The following is a 21,461-nucleotide window of genomic DNA, read 5'->3' on the forward strand; positions in this document are numbered from 1 at the left end:
TTGCCACTCAGTGTCCTGGCCAAATTCCTCTGAATTCCCTCTACAGTTTCATCTGGATACAGTAATATATTTCACTGCCTGCCCTAAGTGTTTGCATAGTGTTGCTGCATACTTTTAACAGTGGCTGCATTTCAGTGATGGGTCAAGGGATCCCTCTATATCCTTCACCTATCTCAAAGAGGTTATGGAACTATCTGAATGTTGAAAGGCGTTAAAAGAAATGCAAAACCATTATCAGTTAAAGGGGCATCCAGATCAAGCAGGCAGACTGGTTTCTTTCCTCAAATATCACTTCATGTCAACATGCAAAAGCCCTTTGGTTATTTTGTAGTACTCGTTCTACACATCTCCCTTAACGCCTACATTTTTTTAAATTCTAGTTAGTAGTTACATCCTAACCCTTCCACTACTTCTGTGAGTGAGGGACAATGCACAATAAAAGATACTCTGTGAGGTACTGGGTGTGCGTAGGTCTTGATGGGCAAAAGGGTATGTTTTTTTCATCGTGATATTTCCATCGGGTTAGCCTAAGGCAACTGAAAAGCCTGAATTTTAACAGGGTTTTTCATGTATGGTAAGCTAACTCAACTGAGCTAATATGATGGCAAACGTACCCTATTTTTCCCCTTAAAACAAAGCCAAGGAGGATAATTCAGTATAGCTAGTGAAACAGATGAGCAAAGCTACAATTAAAATTACACAGAAAACAGCAAAGGGGTAAAATGCACAGATTCTGCTTTCAGCCAGAACCAGTTCACTTTGTGCCGCTCCCCCAACTTAATCTGAAATAGTCCAATCACCTTCTGGCCATGTTGTGAAGCTCCCCTTTTTTTCACAAGCATCTGAAAATGGGAGGGCAGTGGATTGGAAATTGTAAGGGAGGAGAATTGTTGGAGGGAGAGGAGATTAAGTTGCATGGTGTGGTGGTGGTGATGGTTATTATACTGAACTCTAGTGCTGCAATCAACTTATTCATAGACTTTAAGGCCCAAAAGGATCATTAGATCATCCACTGACCTCTTGTATATCACAGACCATTCAATTTCACCCAGTTACCCCTATACTGAGCCCAATAAAACTTGTGTTTGACTGATGTACATCTTCCAGAAAAGCATCCAGTGTTGATTTGAAGACACCATCACTTCCCTTTGTAGTTTGTTCCAATGGCTAATCAACCTCTTAAAAATTTGTGACACACTTCCAATTTGAATTTGTTGGACTTCAGCTTCTAGTCATTGGTTCCTGCGCTCCTTTTCCCTGCTAGACTGAGGAGTCTGTTGGTACTCACTATTTTCTCAATGAGAAGGTACTTATGCACTGTGAATCATGTCACCTCAATCTTTTTTGATAAACTAAACAGATTGAGCTTTACGTCCTCATTGTAAGGCTTTTTTTCTTCAGCCCTCAATTCATTTTTGTGGCTGTTTTCTGCTCCCTCTCCAATTTTGCAACATCATTTTTAAAAATGTACACAGTATTCCAGTACTTACATACATCACAAATAATATGCTATGTCAAGGGTATTAAGAGCATGTGAACAGGTGCCCTCTTAACATTTATATAAATCTATATAAAATAAATAAAAAAGTCCTTTACACACCAAACGGATTTATGCAGGACCCACAAATATCAAGGGTATTGTGCATTCTCATCTCTACATTTTAAGCTGTGTTTGAAGACTGCCTACTCCATCAGTTACACTAATTCAGGCTAACTCAAAGGACATTCCTCAATGCAACAGACAAATTCATCTTCCGAGTACAGGCCTAGTGATAGTGCTGCTCAGAAGTACGTGTCAGAAAATGATAGAGAGAACCTTTAGATTAAGTAGTGACAAGCAGAAAATGCAGATGTGGGTTTGAGGTTTCCTGTGTGATTTAGCTGACTTAGCTGATATCATCTGACTTCTACTGCAGTTCTGCCTTTATATTATTTTTACCCACTATTAGAAGTGCTTCCTTGCAGGTTATTAGTTTGCTTCAAAAGAAACCTAGAAAAGTTACACCTGTATCTCTGCATGAAGCAAAAAAGAATCTGTTCTGTTGTAGATCTGCATGACTAGTCCTTCAAACATTTTGACAGAATCGCCAAGTCTTCCACAAATAGGACAAAGCATGCACAGGTCACCAAACAGAGAAAATATGCAGGGTCCCTTTACATATAGATATACCAGAACGCAACACATCAGGGTACTTCATACAGCATCTCAGAAATGCCTCCTTAGCATTTGTATGTGACTACATTAATTGCCTGCAGATTTAGAGTTTCTGCAAAGTTAGGTGCACACATATGAAGCAGTAGAATATAATGTACAAATGTGACTCTGCTCAGTAATGGCAAATGAGGAAAGAAAAAATGTCTGAGATATTAGTGTAGGCAAGGGTTTTTCACTGTTTGCCTCTTATTTTACTGTCTTATTTCTAAGCGTAATCAAATAATTTCTGACGTTTTTGTTGGGGGAGGGGACTTTAACAAACCTTTACTGCATTGATGTAGAAGACTGCTCATTTGCGCCACTAGTTCCATTCATGATTAATTATTAGAGTCAGCTCCCTAGGTGAGTGGCTGAAATCAATACTTCTTTTCTACAAGAAAATCGTCCCTCAATATCTGAGTTCCACTGCCTCACCTGTGTTTGACAGTTACAGTAGCAGGTAAGAACGAAGTGTAAGGAGAGAGAAACAAATAAGAGTTTAGACGATATAAATGATGGAAATTGGTTAGGAAGCCACTCTCTGCCCAATGGCTCTCCTTACAAGGTTTTATTTTATTTTGGAAGGGCGATACAAAGCAAGGGAAGATATATCTGCTGCATTTACAATGACCATGGTAGGTGGAAAAGAGCATATTTTATCATTAAGTCTGTACAAACAAAAATATAGCAAAGGCAAAACTGAAAAGAGCGATTATATCTAGTGGCCAATACAAAGACTAGTTCTTAGGAGAAACTAAATGCAGTGGTGTCTAATGTACTAAAAAACACTGTCCACTTAGTATGCTGCAAGTCCAGAAAGCCAAAAATATTAACTTGCATAAGCAGCATGAAACAAGCTGTGGTTACAAGTAGTTAGCATCAGTAAACCTCATATCCCAACAGCTAATATGCTCAAAACCAGCATTTTTCCTGCTTTCATCTATAAAGTGAAAATTATACACCAATACTCTTCCTACTTAATGATTGTGGATATTATCACCCCCTTCAAGAATGCAACCATGGCTTCAAGTGTGGAGACAAAAAAGGGGAGGGGAGGGAAGCGTGGTAGAGGTTATTAAAACACATACAGCCGTACAACTCAGTATTATACTCTGGGTCAAATTCATCCCATAATCCCATTTAATCAGTTACAATTGCACTAGTTATGGATTTGTCTCATTACACTTTAGCTTTTGCAATAACATGTTTGTTTTCAAATGCCACAGCAATCCTAACATTTAAGATTTTATTTTTCACATTTTATTTAAACATTAAATATATTATAAAAAGCACAAAATGATACATTTACTCTGAACTCCCAGAATCGCCTCCTTTTTAGTGGGTTGTTTTTTTTAAAAGCCTTTAAATTAATTCAGTGCACCTTAAAGGTGCTGGCTTGACCACCTGGAGACTGAAGTCCTATTTATGCAGAGAACCGGCGCCGCACAGACATTAAAGCTTTATCACCCAGACAATGATGAGAGTGCAGTTCAGTGTCCATGTCAATTCCATCTTTGGCCTTTCTGACGAGACTGTCAACAACGTGCAGACTTATATTTGTATTTAAAACATGAAGGTTCAAATGGTTTATTGTTTATTTACCTGCTAACACACAAGGTTAATTAAGGATTCCAGGTTTGAAGGGTGCTTCCTGAAATGTCCCATGTCAGTGGTTTCCAAACTCTTCCCCAGTTGGGCTCCTCTTTGAATATATCACATTACTGCTTTTGGAAGGGGACATCTGTTGGGGACATCCACTGGCCTTTTGCACAGTTGATCTGAACATCTCAGGAAAAGAGAAGCTTGGGCTGAAGGCAGACACATGTAGCTAGCCCTGGAAGCAGCTCAAACTGGGCCCCACTGCAGTCTTATACATAGCATGGCCCTTCAAAATCAGGGTTAGGCTAAGTTAGCAGGGCATCAGAGGAGAGAGAAAGAGGGGTTAGGATGGACAGAAGTTTGCAATGACTTCTATGAAAAAGACGACTCCATGACTGTCAACCCAGCACCTTAAATGAGCATTAAATTCAGTTAATGGTTTGAGGCTTTTAATAGACGAGTGTTGAAAGGTTTTTATTTTAAAAAGTATGTTTTAAAAGCAGATGTACTTTATAGCAAGATGTGAGACTCCTGACAGGTAAGTAATATTTTGTACTTATGCTATGCATTTATAACAAAGAAAGATGATGTAAATACAGACACCAGAAGCATGAACATCTATTAAACCCAGAACCTCCAGCACCAAAAATACAGGAATCTACCACCTGATCTAAAGCTAATTCTCACTTCTGTTAAGATTCTGGGTCACGGTGTCTGGTATGGCTTACAGTTAAGAGTGCCAATCTCAGGTCAGACTCTCAAGAAAACAAGGCAGAAACCCCAAACTGGTGGTATAGCCCATAATTAGATTTCACCAAGCCCGTAACAAATGTGCACTCCTGGACTACTATGTTAGTCCTACCTTGGAGCCACGGACTGTCCCCTTAAGCTCTCCAGCCCCTCTTTACCATCCAGACAAAATGAACTCTATGATGAAATGTTACTAAAACCAAAATTCACCACACATTAGGTTCTTCCAACCCCAAAGGGTCACCCACTCACTGCAGGTCAATGGATGCTCCAGATCTCTCACCAAAAACAATGCTGACATCCAATTTCTTTAGTAAAATAAACTAAAGATTTATTAGCTAAGAAAAGAAATGAGATGTATTGAGAGGTTAAAGCAGGTAAAATATATAAACAGCTGGGTTAGAGTTTGTAAGTTCAATTGATAACAGAGATGTAATGTCTGCCAGTACCCATAAGTCTCTGAGGGTTACCCTGTCAAAGAAAGCTGTTAGGTTTTTGGGTAACACTTGTGGATGGGAGGGAAGCTGTTGATGTGGTGTATCTTGACTTTAGTAAGGCTTTTGATACTGTCTCGCATGACCTTCTCACAAACAAACCAGGAAAATACAACCTAGATGGAGCTACTATAAGGTGGGTACATAACTGGTTAGAAAACTGTTCCTAGAGAGTAGGTATTAGTGGTTCACAGGCAAGCTGGAAGGGCATATACAGTGCAGTGCCGCAGGGATCGGTTGTAGGTCCAGTTCTGTTCAGGAGTGGTGGAAGCCCCCTAAAAGTGGGGGGTGCACAGGCTCCCTAACTGGGCCCCACCCCTGTGCTACCCCCCCCCAAACCCCACCCCCGCACTGTTCAATATCTTCATCAATAATTCAGATAATGGCATAGACAGGACACTTATACAGTTTGCAGACAATACCATGCTGGGAGGAGTTGCAAGTACTTTGGAGGAGAGGATTAAATTTCAAAATGATCTGGATAAACTGGAGAAATGGTCTGAAGTAAATAGGATGAAATTCAAGAAGGACAAATGCAAAGTGCTCCACTGAGGAAGGAGCAATCAGTTGCACACATACAGAATGGGAACTGACTGCCTAGGAAGGAGCACTGCAGCCAGGGATCTGGGGGTCATACTGGATCACAAGCTAAATATGAGTCAACAGTGTAACACTGTTGCCAAAAAAAAAAAAATCATCATTCTGAGATATATTAGCAGGAGTGTTGTAAGCAAGACACAAGTAGTAATTCTTCCGCTCTACTCTGCGTTGATTAGGCCTCAACTGGAGTATTATGTTCAATTCTGGGCGCCACATTTCAGGGAAGATTGGGACAAATTGGAGAAAGTCCAGAGAGGAGCAACAAAAATGATTAAAGGTCTAGAAAACATGAGCTATGAGGGAACATTGAAAAAACTGGGTTTGTTTAGTCTGGAAAAGAGATTAATGAGAGGGGACATGATAACAGTTTTCAAATACATAAAAGGTTGTTACAAGGAGGAGGGAGGTACATTGTTCTCATTAACCTCTTGGGATAGTACAAGAGGCAATGGGCTTAAATTGCAGCAAGGGAAGTTTAGGTTGGACATTAGGAAAAACTTCCTGTCAGGGTGGTTAAGCACTGGAATAAATTGCCTAGAGAGGTTGTGGAATCTCTGTCACTGGAGATTTTTAACAGCAGGTTAGCCAAACACCTGTCAGGCATGGTCTAAATAATCCTTAGTCCTGCCATGAGTCTAGGGGACTGGAGTAAATGACCTCTCAAGGTCCCTTCCAGTTCTACATTTCTATGAAAATGGCTTTGGGGACCTTTGTCTATTCGCTCAGAATTCCCCCATCAGAATTCATCAGTCCAGAGTTACAGGATCATGCCCAGGGTTTATTCTTATAGCTGTCTTCCCTGGAAAGCGGTCTGGTGCACGTTCCCACCACAGCATGGGTTTGTGGATTTCCCATTGCTGAATGTAAGGACCCAGGCTTTGAAGTTAGCATGCTTCTCATTTATTGTTCTAAGGCTTCAATCCCAGTTAATGGTCAACCAATTGCATTTAGATACACCCACCCAGACAAACTTTCCTTAGTTTACAGGAACAAAGATAGCCAGAAACAATCCTTCATTAGTTTTCATGCAGTATTACATATTAAATAAATTCTCTTCCTGATGCTAACACACCTTTTGATTTAGAGCTAACTAAGTGCATAGTAAATCAACAAGTTTCAGATGAGTGAAGATAATAACATTAGCATTTCACTAGTTTTCAAGCATTTGGGGCAAATGCAATTATCAGGCATATGCCTCGTGTATGTAATGTGGTAACATCCTCATTTGTTCTATTCTAACAATTTAATTGGCTTGAACAAACTATGACCTTTTAACATTTCTTTTGTTTCTATTAGCATGTGAGTGCTGCCTTGGCTTGAGCTGGCAGCCTGCTGGGGAGAGTCACTCACTGAATATTGGAAAGTCTTAAGCTCAGGTACTAGAGGCCTCATTTTTTATGCTAAAAGTCCCAAGTTTGGCCACACCAATAACCATGGCATCCGAGAGTATTCAACCACCAGATTATATGGCCACTTTACTTTCAAAATAAAAGACCATTATGAACTCATAAGATCATGGAATTAGAAAGTGAAACTGATAGTCCTTTGCTTTTACTCAAAGAATATACAACACAGTTATTCATGGATTCAGCAAGAGGTGCAAGAATGTGCCTATACATATATACAAAAATAAAGCATGAACAAAACGTATTACAAAATTTACTTTCCTTTTAGTTCTACGTATAAGAGAGCTATCGAAGATTGACAAACTTTCCATATGAATTATGAGGAAGTCACATAGCCAGACTGCACTGTGTGTATCTAGTATGTATTAACATAGACCTAAAGGAAGTCCTTGTAAATGCTCTTTTTTTTTTAAAGTGATGTTTAGGGCTTGTCTACACCTACATTTTCTAGCACTCTAACTTGCTGGCTCAAAGGTATGAAAAATCATCCCCAAGTGCAGCAAGTTTGAGCACTTTAAAGGCTACTGTGGACAGGCTCTGAGTGCTGGAAGCCATGCTCCCAGCACTCAGAGCTATTCCCCTTGTGGAGGTGGATTACCAGGAGCATTGGGAGAGCTCTCTCCCAGCACTTGCAGGTAACCCCCCCCACCCCACACACACCCCACACACTTTTCAAAGCACTTCTGCGGCAGCGCTTTGAAGTTTCTAGTGTAGACGTAGCCTTAGATTTTAAAAGGAACTGAATCAGCACAGTGAATTTTAGCTTCAGTCAGCATAGGATCAAAGGAAAGTGGCCCACAACACTTGAGTTAGTGTGTGCTAAAATGTTTAAATGTAGGAATGCTGGTACTGTCGTTATTTAAGTGCAATGGAAATAGGGGGGAGGGATAGCTCAGTGGTTTGAGCATTGGCCTGCTAAACCCAGGGTTGTGAGTTCAATCCTTGAGGGGGCCACTTAGGGATCTGGGGCAAAAAAATTGGTCCTGCTAGTGAAGGCAGGGGGCTGGACTCAATGACCTTTCAAGGTCCCTTCCAGTTCTACGAGATCGGTAATAATTGGAGATATACCAATTACCTTTAATCTTCCCTTCCCACACTCCACCCAAAATAAACTCTTAATAATTAGGTATGTCCCCCCCCCCCCACCATTAACAGCACTGAAACTTGTGCTTTAATGGTTTGAGATCAGTGTCTTCCTCAGTCTTGAGAGATCATCACAGCCACATTTAGGTAAACCTCCAAAAATGTAATTTTTTGCTAAAAATGCCATTACATTATTGAATAGTTTCATTCTATTTCCTTCCCCAGCTTTTCATTCATTCCCAGGAAAGTGATTATAAATGTTCAATCTCTTGACTGAGGCATAAAGCAAGCTGTCAAAAAGGAGGAGAAATTTAACTGCCAAGTATATGAATTGTACATTTCTATATAAAGAAATTCTATTTTTAAAAATTCCTTGGAATTTTAAGGTGTCTGTCACACACACAAAAAAACAAAACACCACACACGCAGCTGAAGGACCAGGCCCTTACTTTGTACTCTAAATGCACAATATAAGACTGCTTTACACCATTAATTACCTCCCTCTCACTGCACTTACACAAGGCTTCAGGAAAAACTCTAATAGGTCTGAAGATTATCTTTTAAATTAATCTAGAAGAGTATCAAATGCCAGTATGACATGGAATATACTGAAACCTTCAGCAGATTGCTCAAGAGCAACATTTTAAGCTAAATAGATGGGATTCAACTGATAATTACATTCCTATCCTTTAAGTCTTTAATGCCAGTCAATCTGGTTTTATGGAAAATAGGTCTTGTCAAAACAAACCTGATCACATTCTTTGAAGAGATTACAAGTTTGATTGATAAAAGTAACTGCATAGATGTAACGTAGACTTTTGTAAGGTGTTTAACTGACATTAACTATTTCACTGAAGATCATTTTAGCAAGGAAACCCGGCTAGTGTGCTTATCCCACAATCCCAATCTACTACTCATTCCTTCCTGGTTTCCAAAACCCTCTATTGTCTCTTCATAGCTGCCAAAACTTCCAGAATCTCTAAAAGCAGCAAAGAATCCTGTGGCACCTTATAGACTAACAGACGTTTTGCAGCATGAGCTTTCGTGGGTGAATACCCACTTCGTTGCATCCGACGAAGTGGGTATTCACCCACGAAAGCTCATGCTCCAAAACGTCTGTTAGTCTATAAGGTGCCACAGGATTCTTTGCTGCTTTTACAGAACCAGACTAACACGGCTACCCCTCTGATACTTGACAGAATCTCTAGTAACAGGTTCCACAAGACAGTTCGTTATGCTGTCAATACAAAAATCTTCAGCACACTGGACACTGAAAATTCATGGGCAGAGTGAATTCAATAGAATCAATATTAAAATAAATGCCACAGGGAATTCTGGGCTGGCTGTATTATTCATATTTTGGTCAGAAAAAAAACTGTTTTTAAAATCCACCCAAGATGGATGAAGAATTTCCAGTCAGTCACAGAATTCAGGAGCCTTACCACAGAGTTTAGGTACAGCCTGCTGCAGAGTACATAAGGCCTTGTATAAAGCTAATAGCACAAAATGCTTTTCGCAGAAGGAGTTCTGAACAAAAGACAAATTAATTGTTCACTTCAGTCTTGCTGTATTATATAATGAACAGTGTGTGTTTCATAGTGTGGTATTTAGTTTCAGTGTCTGACGCACATCTCCCCCACATTAAATTATAGCTCTATCAGTACCTGAAGGTCTTGCAGTACACTTGCCTCCTAGCTGGAAACTTAACGTTTTTGTTTTATTAATAAAAGATTTTTCATGCCTAGCCCAATTTGAGAACAATTCTTCATGTTCTGCACAGGCCTGTGGAGTCTAAGCCAGAAGCCAATTATTAGCCAACTACTTCTAACTATACCAGCTATTGCAGTATGACAGCTCAGAAGAATATTAAGCTCCAGTTTCATATTATATAATGTTAAGGATGCTAGAATTGCTACACTGCTGGCTAATAATATACCAGATTAATACTCCATGCTGTGTAAACCCTAAAACACATCCATTTGGATTTAAGTAACTTGTCACTGTTGAGTATCAGAGGGGTAGCCATGTTAGTTTGTAGCCACAAAAACACCGAGGAGTCCGGTGGCACCTTAAAGACTAACATATTTATATGGGCATAAGCTTTCGTGGGTAAAAAACCCACTTCTTCAGATGCACTTGTCACTGTTACATTAAAAGCCCTTGAAGTTCCACTAGAAATTTTATCTGCAATTATTATAGGAAGTGTGTAAAACAAGAATTGAATAGTGCATTTTAAGAGTTGCCTTGGCACACAACCATCAATAGAAAACTAAAACAACATGTGTTGTACTTGCTGTTAGTTATGTTTCTCTCATGATTTTGCATTAATAGGTGTTATACATAAAGGTACTTTATTTTAAACTAGTATTTATTACAACCTCCAATTTAACAGCAAGCAATTGCATTCATTGTGAAGGATTGTACTTGGAAATGAGTTTTTTCAGCTAATTACAGAAATTAGACAAATAAAATGAACTGATCATGTTGCAACCAGTTAGCCTTTCAAAGTATCCTTGGTTGTGTTACAGGTACAAAGCCTGCTTAAAACAAACAAAAGGAAGTATTTTTTTTCACACAACGCACAGTCAACCTGTGGAACTCCTTGCCAGAGGACGTTGTGAAGGCCAAGACTATAACAGGGTTCAAAAAAGAACTAGATAAATTCATGGAGGATAGGTCCATCAATGGCTATTAGCCAGGATGGGCAGGGATGGTGACCCTAGCCTCTGTTGGTCAGAAACTGGGAATGGGAGACAGGGAATGGACCACTTGATGATTACCTGTTCTGTTCATTCCCTCTGGGGCAGCTGGCATTGGCCACTATCGGAAGACAGGATACTGGGCTAGATGAACCTTTGGTCTGACCCAGTATGGCCGTTCTTAATCCAATATTTAATGTGTACTTCAGAATGGTGTCACCAAAGCTCTTATTTCATATAATTTCATTAAGCTAGAAAGTTGGATTTTCTACCCACTCACAAAGCTGCCTCAGAAAAGAAGTCTAAAATTATCTTGGTTTTTTCTTCACTTTGATTTTCCATCTTAGAGACTGCAGACCAAGATGAACTTGTAATCCTTTGAACCATGACATTGTCTCTATACTGGACGTACATCAAGAAACTTAATATGAAATCAGAGCATCAGTGAACTTGGGTTAATCACGTAGGTAGCCCTACTGACATCATAGCAGAGCACAAACTTACCACCCAAATGAGCACTAAAACTGCATCACAGGATATCATCTTAAAACATTTCTAATCCCTTTTGCCCCACAGTAACTAAAACAAAGTCTTGTCCTACAGATTGGGGGGGATGTGAACCAGACTCCACCATCTGCCATCATTTCTGGAGGAACAGACTCGAGATATTACATTTTAAATCCACAACATCACAATAGGTCAAATGCATGCCTAGTGTAACATGCTCATTCAAGAGACAGGCTCTGCAGTGGAGTTACAAGTTAAATACCTTTGACAAAGGACTAGAGAATGTCAAGTACATTGATTGTTCAAAACCAAGCTCAGTAGGAGCCATTATTTGCCTACACTAAACTGTATATAGAAGCAAAGATCTTCCCTGTGGCCTGTCATGATAAGATCATCTCATCTAGAAAACTAAAGCAGCAGATCAACTACCACATATGCTGGTAATATATCTTTCCTCTGCCCACACCTTGCTCCTAACTGCTCCCACTGAATCCCTCACCAACTTTTGTTTCCTGACATTCTTCCATGCTGCCTCTTCTGCCTGGAACATTTGCCTTTTCCCCCTCATGAAACTTTTCCCATTTAATCCATCAGTATTAGGTGGTAGATTAAGAATGAGCAATTTAATCTAAAAAGCCTGTTTGCACAGCACGTACAGGGCCTGCTGAGGTTACAGTAGCTCCTAGAAATGAAAACAGCATCATCCTGTGTGCCATTATAACAAATTCACTTTCTCTGTTTACTGATAGGCTATTCCATGCAGTGCTGTGCCTTAGCACCAAAAGCAGATAGCTGCGTATGGAGTGTTGAATGTTTCTGTGAAAAGAAGTGTAAACAAAATTTAAAAATCATAATTTATGTAATGTAACCTTTATTTTGATTGGTAATTTAAGCACTTAACCACAGAATTAGGAGCTTTTACAATTTTAAAATACACAGTACAAAAGACTATCAGAAGTGTTATGTCACTAGTGTAACATCTTGAAATGCTATATCTCATGTCACAGAGATGTAAATACAATTTGGAGTATGACTTTATTCAAAGCCATAAAATCAGGGAAGGAAGCCAATAATCTCTGCAACACCTTGAAGTCAATGCATTTATCAATTCCTCTATAGCAGTGTTTCCCAAACTTGGGACATCGCTTGTTCAGGGAAAGCCCCTGGCGACCGGGCCAGTTTGTTTACCTGCCGCACCCGCAGGTCTGGCCAATCGCGGCTCCCACTGGCCACAGTTCGCTGCTCCAGGCCAATGGGAGCTGCGGGAAGCGGCGGCCAATAAGTCCCTCGGCCCACGCCGCTTCCCGCAGCCCCCATTGGCCTGGAGCAGCGAACTGTGGCCAGTGGGAGCCGCGATAGGCCGAACCTGTGGACGTGGCAGGTAAAAAAAAACTGGCCTGGCCCGCCAGGGGCTTTCCCTAAACAAGCGGTGTCCCAAGTTTGGGAAACACTGCTCTATAGCAAAGTTAAGAGCTTTAAAAATATTTTGCTTGGCCTAATACCTAGCAAAAATCAAAATGGCTATAAACCTTACTAGAAGAGCCAGAACTGCAGAACACTGCTGACACAATAAACTTGAGATTGCACAATCTCATCTTGGCTTTACCGTTTACAGCATTTAGTGACTTTCCAAACACTGAGAAGAAACAGATGACTGCCACAACCCCAGATCGGCTCAAAAAATAAGAGATTATTTTTATTGAAAAACTAAATCAGAAAAAGAAAGCAGGGAATGAAGAGAAGAAACGGAAACAGAAAAAAGAGGAGGAGGGTACAGCGGCATTGTGCAATTAACTACAGCATATTTCAGATTCCACAATTACGTGTCAACATAACAACACATCTACTTCTCCTGTTAGGAAGCAAAGAAGATCAGCAACCTGTACTAAAGAAACAAGTGCAGTTCTGCTGGCCCAATTACAAAGCCAAATGGAAAACATCCAGACCACAGTTTCCCCAGCATATAAAAGATACATATTTAATGTGTGCATGCACTTAATAAAACAGATAAGAAACAAAAACCCAATCCAAATATTTTCCACTGTTTCCCCCATCCTCCTCTGCAACTTTCCTAAAATAAATGACACACCATATTGTAAGTGGTTGGGGAAAATGTTTCTGCTACTTGCCAAGATCCCCACCACTCACTCACCCTAGGCAAAGCACATACAAGAACTCCAGATGACTAGCAGACCAGGAGAGGCCCTCATTCAGAAACTCAAAAACAGCCTCTGTACAAAATGCTGCATCATCGATTTGAAAGAGGAGAATCACTAAGGTTAGCCACCCACCTTGAACACCTCAGAGAAGAAACCAGAGCCTATTTTCTCACAGGTGAAGTCATCAAGACGTGTAAGTCTGGAAAAGGCACTTATCAGGGCTCTGTATGAAGAGGTCCAAACTCTCCCCACCTGGGACACAGTCCCGTCACCTCCGCCACCCCCATCAAAGTCTTCAATGCGCTCCAAGCGTGGTGGAAATCCTGCTATTGAATTCCGTTTACTTCGATCCATTTTGGAAAATAAATGGCTCCTTTTGAAAAAGGAAGGATTTCTCACATCTTAGGTGCTTGAGTAGTTTTTCTTCTGCTTTGTTGGGATGCTAAAAAACAAAAAGAAAATTACATAAATTTAATTAGCTACTACTATTAGGGACATATCCAAAAAGAGTTCAACTCTTCATTCACACCTCTTTAGCCTGACAAATTTAACTATCATTAGGAAAAATAATCAGAATTCTAGTAAGCGTACAAAAGGGAACAACATACAGATGGACTGGACCACCTTATATGGCCTTTTCTATCTTTAGATTCCAGAAATACCTTTTATTTCTGACTATAAGATTAAAGAGATACATACTTGAAGTATTGGGCCCCAAACACGGTAAGAAAAATCGTTCTATTCCTACAGAAGGTTTTTTTAATTAGTCAAATAAAATACATTCTCTATTTCACTAAGATTTTTTAATACTACAGTAACTCCTCGCTTAACTTTGTAGTTATGTTCCTGAAAAATGAGATTTTAAGTTAAACGATGTTAAGCCAATCCAATTTCCCCATAAAAATTAATGTAAAGGAGGGGGTTAGGTTCCAGGGAAATACACAGCAATGATGACTGGAAGAGGGTGGGATATTTCCCGGGGAATACCTTAGTGCTAAATGATGAACTAGCACTCAGCTGAGCCCTCAAGGGTTAACACGTTGTTAATGTAGCCTCACACTCTACAAGGCAGCACAAATGGAGGGAGGGGAAACAGCATAGCAGACAGACACACACCGTGTGTGTGTGGGAAAGAGAGAGAGAGAAAGATGTGCATTGCCCCTTTAAATATGCTGACTGCACTCTAAGCACATTGCCTTTTTAAGTAGATCAGGAAGTTGAGACAGCAGCAGCTACCAGCAAGCTCCTTCTGTCCTAAGCCCTGTTGTGTCTCCTCCCCTATCCTCCCGCTCTATGGAGATAGGGTAAGCAGGGTGCAGGAGCAGAGGGACACCCTGACATTAGCTCCCCCTTTTCCCCCCACACAGCAAGCAGGAGGCTCCTGGGAGCAGCTCCAAGGCAGAGGACAGGAGCAGCACATGGCAGTGGGGGGAGGGACAGCTGAACTGCCGGCAATTGATAGCCTGCTGGGTGGCTGCCACACAGGGAACTTAGGGGAGCGGGGAGCTGTTCTCTAATTGATCACAACATAACGACGAAACAACGTTAACTGGGACGACTTTAAGTGAGGAGTTACTGTACTAGTTTTAGGGACCCGGCGAGAAAAATAATGTTTTATACGTCACCGTACTAGAGTGACAGTTAATGAACACTTCCCATAACTCTGCTGCCATCACAAGAAAACCACTCTGCACTAAGACTTGACTCAGGATCCCTGGTCCAAAAAGCAGCACAACATCAAAATCAGATAAAGGACGATCTTCATTAGGTGTCAGTAGCAGCAGCACCTACATCCTTTATTCAGGTTTCCATACACTACAACTTCAGAGCCACACACACACACACACACACACACAGAGAAAATGAAAAGATGGGGCTTGCCTTACCAACTCTAAGGAGACAAATCAATTAAAGTGGGCTATTAGCAGCAGGAGGAAAAATCACTTTTGTAGTGGTAATCAGGGTGGCCCATTTCGAACAGTTGACAAGAAGATGTGAGTAACAGTACTGATTACCACTCTGATTACCACTACAAAAGGCAACCTCCATCTTTTCATGTTCTATATATACACATACATATATCTTCCTACTGTATTTTCCACTCCATGCATCTGATGAAGTGAGTTTTAGCCCACTAAAGCTTATGCCCAAGTAAATTTGTTAGTCTCTAAGGTGCCACAAGTACTCCTCGTTCTTTTTGCTGATACAGTCTAACACGGCTACCACTCTGAATCCCTCAACCTGTGTAAGTTATCACAGGCAATGTCTGCACTACCGCGGTAAGTCGACCTACGCTACGCAACTCCAGCTCCGTGAATAACACAGCTGGAGTTGATATACCTTAGGTCGAGTTACCACAGGGTCTACACCGCAGGGGGTCGACGGGAGAAAAAAATCTCCCATTGACTTACCGTACTCTTCTTGTTGGGGGTAGAGTACAGGGGTCGACTGGAGAGTGATCTGCTGTCAATTTGGCAGGTCTTTACTAGACCTGCTAAATCGACTGCCGGTGGATCGATCTCAAAGCTTCAATCCCTGCCCACAGTTCCATTGAAGTCAACAGAACAATGACAGCTGAAGATTTAGTCCCAAGTCTATAACATCAATGATGTTACCACTCAAGGTAAAGTTCCAGAGTGGTTTGGGGGGGGGTTCTTTTTTCTTTATTTAAAGCTACATTAATTTCCGTTCAATTCAAAATACAGAACATAAACTATGTTTGCCAAGTAGAAAAGTTAAAAACACCAGTAAGGGGATGCGGTTTTTTTGTTTGTTTTTTTTAAAGAGGACAATGAAGTAATCAGCATGACTCTGGAGCCTATCAAACCAAACTTGCACTGGCAAACTTGACAGGTGACCTACTTTTTTGTTTAAACCTTTAGGCTCACTAGGCTGTTCATCTTTTCATATTTAACTGCTCATTTTCAGCAATTCAATGTGTCCTTGGAGAATCTCAGTTCATCACAGAGTGAATATATTTGTAAGGGTAAAGAAAAAGAAAAAAGGGGGGAGCCTGAAGCAGAAAAAACAGTGATATATATTGAAAAGTGGACAAGTGAAGTCACTAATGAGACAAGGAACAGATGAGGCAGTTATCACAGAATATCAGGGTTGGAAGGGACCTCAAGAGGTCAGCTAGTACAACTCCCTGCTCAAAGCAGGGCCAATCCCCAACTAAATCATATACTTCTATTTACACAGATGTAGGAACCCTAAACCTGAAACAGTTATAAATGCCAATTTAAAAATAGTCTATTGAGTTTTAAAGGGCATTTAAAAAAACGGAGACTCACCAGCTGTCCCTTGGACACACAGCAATATTGTTTATAAGCATGTTTTGTATGCAATGCATGTCTTATTTCATAGAAGATGTTACTTCAGTGCCAAAATGCCAAGAACACAGATGGTAACCCTTTTTCTGTTCAATAGTGAACTTTACTTTGCAATGCCGAATAACATTCAGATTATACTCTCAAGAAAAAGGAAAGAAGCAGTTACAGAACAAAAAAATATGTTGCATCGTTCAAGTATCCTACCACTTATTTGACTAAATCCTTGAAAATCAAGGAGAAAGTATTAATAACATTGGCTAGGGATTGCTTGATCTCCACAATGCAGGATATGGTGGTGTTCCTATAAAACTCTATGAACACTTTCCTAAGCTGAATTTACCATGGAATTCCCATAACATATGCAAGCTGACCACACTTGGGCTCTTTGAATATTATGCTGTGGTGGCCCACTGATATGCAGGAGATCAAGGTTCAATTTCTAACCTCATATTCTTGCTCTGAGAGCTATTACGGTCTGGAAGTGCTACAGAAGCAGCAGCACAACATGACACCTGGCATCACTGCAACTGATAAGAGAACAGCACCAATGCCTCTGACAAGAATCCCCTGCTGAGCCATAAGGCTGATGCCCTGACAATTTTGAGGTAGGTTAAAAATTAATAATAATAATTCTTAGTGCTTCAACTGAGATCTGAACTAACATTTTGTTGATTTAGAGAAGCACTAGGAAAGGAGCCAGGGCTTTGGAGCTGTGCTCCGGCTCCGCTCCAGCTCCAGGAAAAAACCTGCAGCTCCACTGCTCTGGAGCTGCTCCGGGCTCCAGTTCCAGGCTCCGTTCCAAAGCCCTGAAAGTAGATGAAGAGGAAGGTGCTCAAGAATAGTGAACAAGGTGCAAAGAGGAAACGCAGTAGCAACTCATTTATATTTCCTGTTTAGACAGAGCCCATCTTTGGAGAAGGACTACATAAAATAGCACTAGTGGAAGGCACAAAGTTGGGGTATGACTTATTTATGCTGAAGTAGCACCCATAATGTGCTAGGTGCTTTCTCAACAGAGGATTGTCACAGTTCCTACTCCAAAGGGCTTACAATCAAAGCCCCGCTCCCGCACTGGATTTCACATGAAGTAAGCCCCTGAATTTGCACAAGTTATGTCTACACTGCAATTAGACACCTGCGTCTTCCCCATTCCAGTCGACATGGGCTCACAGGGCTTGAGCTAAGGGGCAATTGTGGTGTAGACGTTGAGCCCAAGCTCTTGGGCCCTCGCATGGTCCTAGAGCCTGAGCTACAGCCCAAGCCCAAATACCTATATCAATTAAATAGTCCCTTAGCCCAAGTCAACTCGCATGGGCATCTAATTGCAGTGTAGACATACCCACAGAGCTCCTCAGACTTCAGTCAGGCACCACTTGGGCACAGGGGTCCAGGCACTGGCGTTCTTCGCACGCTTGGGGACACAGTTTGTTAAGTTCTTAGGTGAAACTGTTATGTGTATATATACACATACATACACACACACACACAAACACATATAAGATACAAGAGACTATTGATGTCCCCTATGCTCGCAATCACAAAGCACAACAGATGTGATGTTAGATCAAACAGGAGAGAAATAGGAAAAACCTCATAAGCAACTGGGTACCATTAAAAAAAACCATTACCAACTGGAGGTAAAAGGGAAAAAAAAATCAGTCTCTCAATATGCTTTCCGTATTAGTTTGTTCTTTCAAAAAAAGAACTACACATGCACCATCCTCTATTACTGAAATCACATGGTGAACTTTGAGAAGATCTGTATAAGTCCCACACTGAAAAATTAAAACCCGAAAGGTTTTACCATCTGGATTCTCAAGTAACCCATTCCTTCATCTAGGCTACCTAAAGCTAGTCTAATTTCCAGAAAGTTACTCCGTGTAAAAAATCTCCATGGAAATTACTAGGGTAGGAATTGTATTAGTCTCATTTTCTCACTAGGTTTGTACATGCAGCATTAGAAAGAGGAAAATTTCAAGAAAGAAGCATTCCAAACAGGCCTAGTGTCATTTTGGCCAATTACACTAATGATCACATTCTCAATTAAATCATCCAGGATTTAACTAACTGCCAAGAAAGTCTGAGGTACCTTTAAAAAGAACAGAAGTACTTGTGGCACTTTAATTAACCATACCAAGTAGTAAATTAAAGTGCACTGAACAGAATCCAAAACAATCCCGTTGCAAAACCAGAGCATTTTTAATATTAAAGTTCAGCCTGGAAAACTGTTAAACTGTGCTCAATAGCTTATTAAAAACACTGAACATGCTAGAAATGTTTTCTGCTTAACTGCTGGCTTTCACACTCCTTTCTTTGACATTCTTATACATTTGGTGAGGGTAGAAATACCCAACCACAAGTCAATGTCTTTTAGGTACGGAAATATCTACAATATCTGTCTTCCAGAATGATTCCTTGCCTTACCCAACCATCTATCTCTTTGCTAACAAAGACACTGTCCAGGTATCTTACATAATTTAAAAAAAACAATTTTTCAGTTCAAAGTCTTTTGGAAGCCTGAACTGAATTTTTTTTTTTAAATAACTAAAATGTTTTTCCTCCACTGCAGGAATTCACCAGTTTATTGCTGTAGGATTGCTTACAAAAGATTGTAGAATTTGTTTGTATTTTATTTCACTTGAGGTTTGAGTTTACAGATATAAGCTTTTGTTTCAAAAACACTGACAGACAGAAAAGCCCATTATGTCACATCGAATTATCTCCCAGGGCACTGCAAGGCAGCTCAAAAGACTATATAACCCAGTGCTTTGTATTTTATTTCTTTTCAAAGAGATATAAAAATAGGTCAAGTTTCTGGCCTCCCACCTGGACAGTGTCCCTTTAATGCCTCAAGACACAAAACAAAGTCTCTCCCAAATAAACGGGTTCAAGCCTGTTTTTACGAGATTCAGGCAAGTTTAAGCATGTGCACATTTACACACACAATTCAATCTTAAAAAGGCACAGTTTATACTAGAAAATTGCCTGCTCTCTCTAACTACACAGCAGCAACCATTAACTACATGTCTATATATTACACATACAGAGGACGTGTCTACTAGGCATCTAGCCTGGAAAGTACAAGATCTGGTAGGTTTCAGAGTAGCACCCGTGTTAGTCTGTATCTGCAAAAAGAACAGGAGTACTTGTGGCACCTTAAAGACTAACAAATTTATTTTAGCATGAGCTTTCGTGAGCTACAGCTCACTTCTTCAGATGCATAGAATGGAACACACAGACAGGAGATATTTATACATACAGAGAACATGAAAAGGTGGAAGTATGCATAACAATAGGAAAAGTCTAATCAATTGAGATGAGCTATCAGCAGCAGGAGGGAAAAAAAAACTTTTTGAAGTGATAATTAAGATGGCCCATAGAAGGTGTGAGGAGAACTTAACATAGGGAAATAGATTCAATAGATCTGGTAGGTGCATGTTATTAATTTGAAAAGGTTTTCCAAAGAATGAGATGCCCAAGCTTTGACACAAGATATCTGCCAAATATTAATCATTCAAGCTCACAATTCTAAAACTGTGTTCCTGATCCAACTTCAATCCACAGTGCTATCAGAACATACAGGAAACAGGTAGTCAGGGGTCACTTAGCAATGCTATCTATAAGGGGAAAAAAGCCATCTCAGTACAAGGGGTCAAAATTCACACACGTCAGCTAAGTCAAAATAAGTGCATTTTGAGGAGCTTGGTTCCCTAAATCTATGAGAAGCAGAAGGCGGTAAAGCATAAGAGACCAAAAGAGCTCAGAACCTGGAACTCCAGAATTCTATTCCCAATGACTCCCTGTATGACAGTCATTCTCTATGCCTGATTTTCTCATTATGTAAAATGGAGATAATATTGGCCATCTCACCAGGGGTGGGAGGAAATCAGTCAAAGTTTGTACAGCACTAAGGCCTTACCCAACTCCCACTGAAGTCAATGGGAATCTGTAATGGGAAATAGAACTTTTCTACACTAGGAAATTACATGGGTTAGTTGACATGACTTAAAATACATAATGTAGACAAGAGCTGTCACATTTAACCCAACAGCACTTGTCTACACTGAATGTTATACATCACGTTAGTTAATGCATTCTAATACAATATAATTTCCTAGGTCAGACAGTCCAAGGACATTTCGTCTCTAGTCACCTCAGCTGTCTACATAGATGACAAGGGGATGTACAGTCATTCCCATCCACTTCTTGTTTTGCAACAGAGTCCTTCGCTATGAGAACACAGGCACAACTACCTTTGCAAAGGTTTAGCAGTGACTTCTTCCCTATGCATCACCACATGTAGCTCCAACATTGGTCCACAATATTAGGACACATCTATTAGTAAAGCATAATTAATTGCATATCAAATGTGGAAATATGGTAGATTTAACATCAAGAACTCAGAACGTGCTCCAGTGTCAATGATTTTCCATAGGCTGCCCCTGACTGCACAGCTACAGAAGCTTGTATAGTGAGTTGATTCAGCATGAAACTAGAAGCTAGGAGCTCAAGAGTGCTAATCCTTCATAGAATCATAGAATCTCAGGGTTGGAAGGGACCTCAGGAGGTATCTAGTCCAACCCCCATGCATGGCCACCGACTTGATATGCCATTTCAACAAGTAACTTAACAGCTTTC

At 40.4% G+C, this 21,461-nt stretch overlaps 1 protein-coding gene across 2 annotated transcripts in view; it reads right to left on the bottom strand.

The window, feature by feature from the left end:
* Positions 1-21,461, bottom strand: part of TESK2 (testis associated actin remodelling kinase 2) — a 116,296-nt gene that overhangs the window by 90,248 nt on the left and 4,587 nt on the right. For both annotated transcript variants that reach the window (XM_045027547.1, XM_045027548.1), the window contains one exon: positions 13,624-13,933. In XM_045027547.1, the coding sequence (XP_044883482.1) occupies positions 13,624-13,845 (222 nt within the window). In that variant the 5' untranslated portion in view covers positions 13,846-13,933. The remainder of the gene's footprint in view (positions 1-13,623; positions 13,934-21,461) is intronic.

Source organism: Mauremys mutica, chromosome 8 (assembly GCF_020497125.1).
Source record: "Mauremys mutica isolate MM-2020 ecotype Southern chromosome 8, ASM2049712v1, whole genome shotgun sequence".
NCBI lineage: Eukaryota > Metazoa > Chordata > Testudines > Geoemydidae > Mauremys > Mauremys mutica.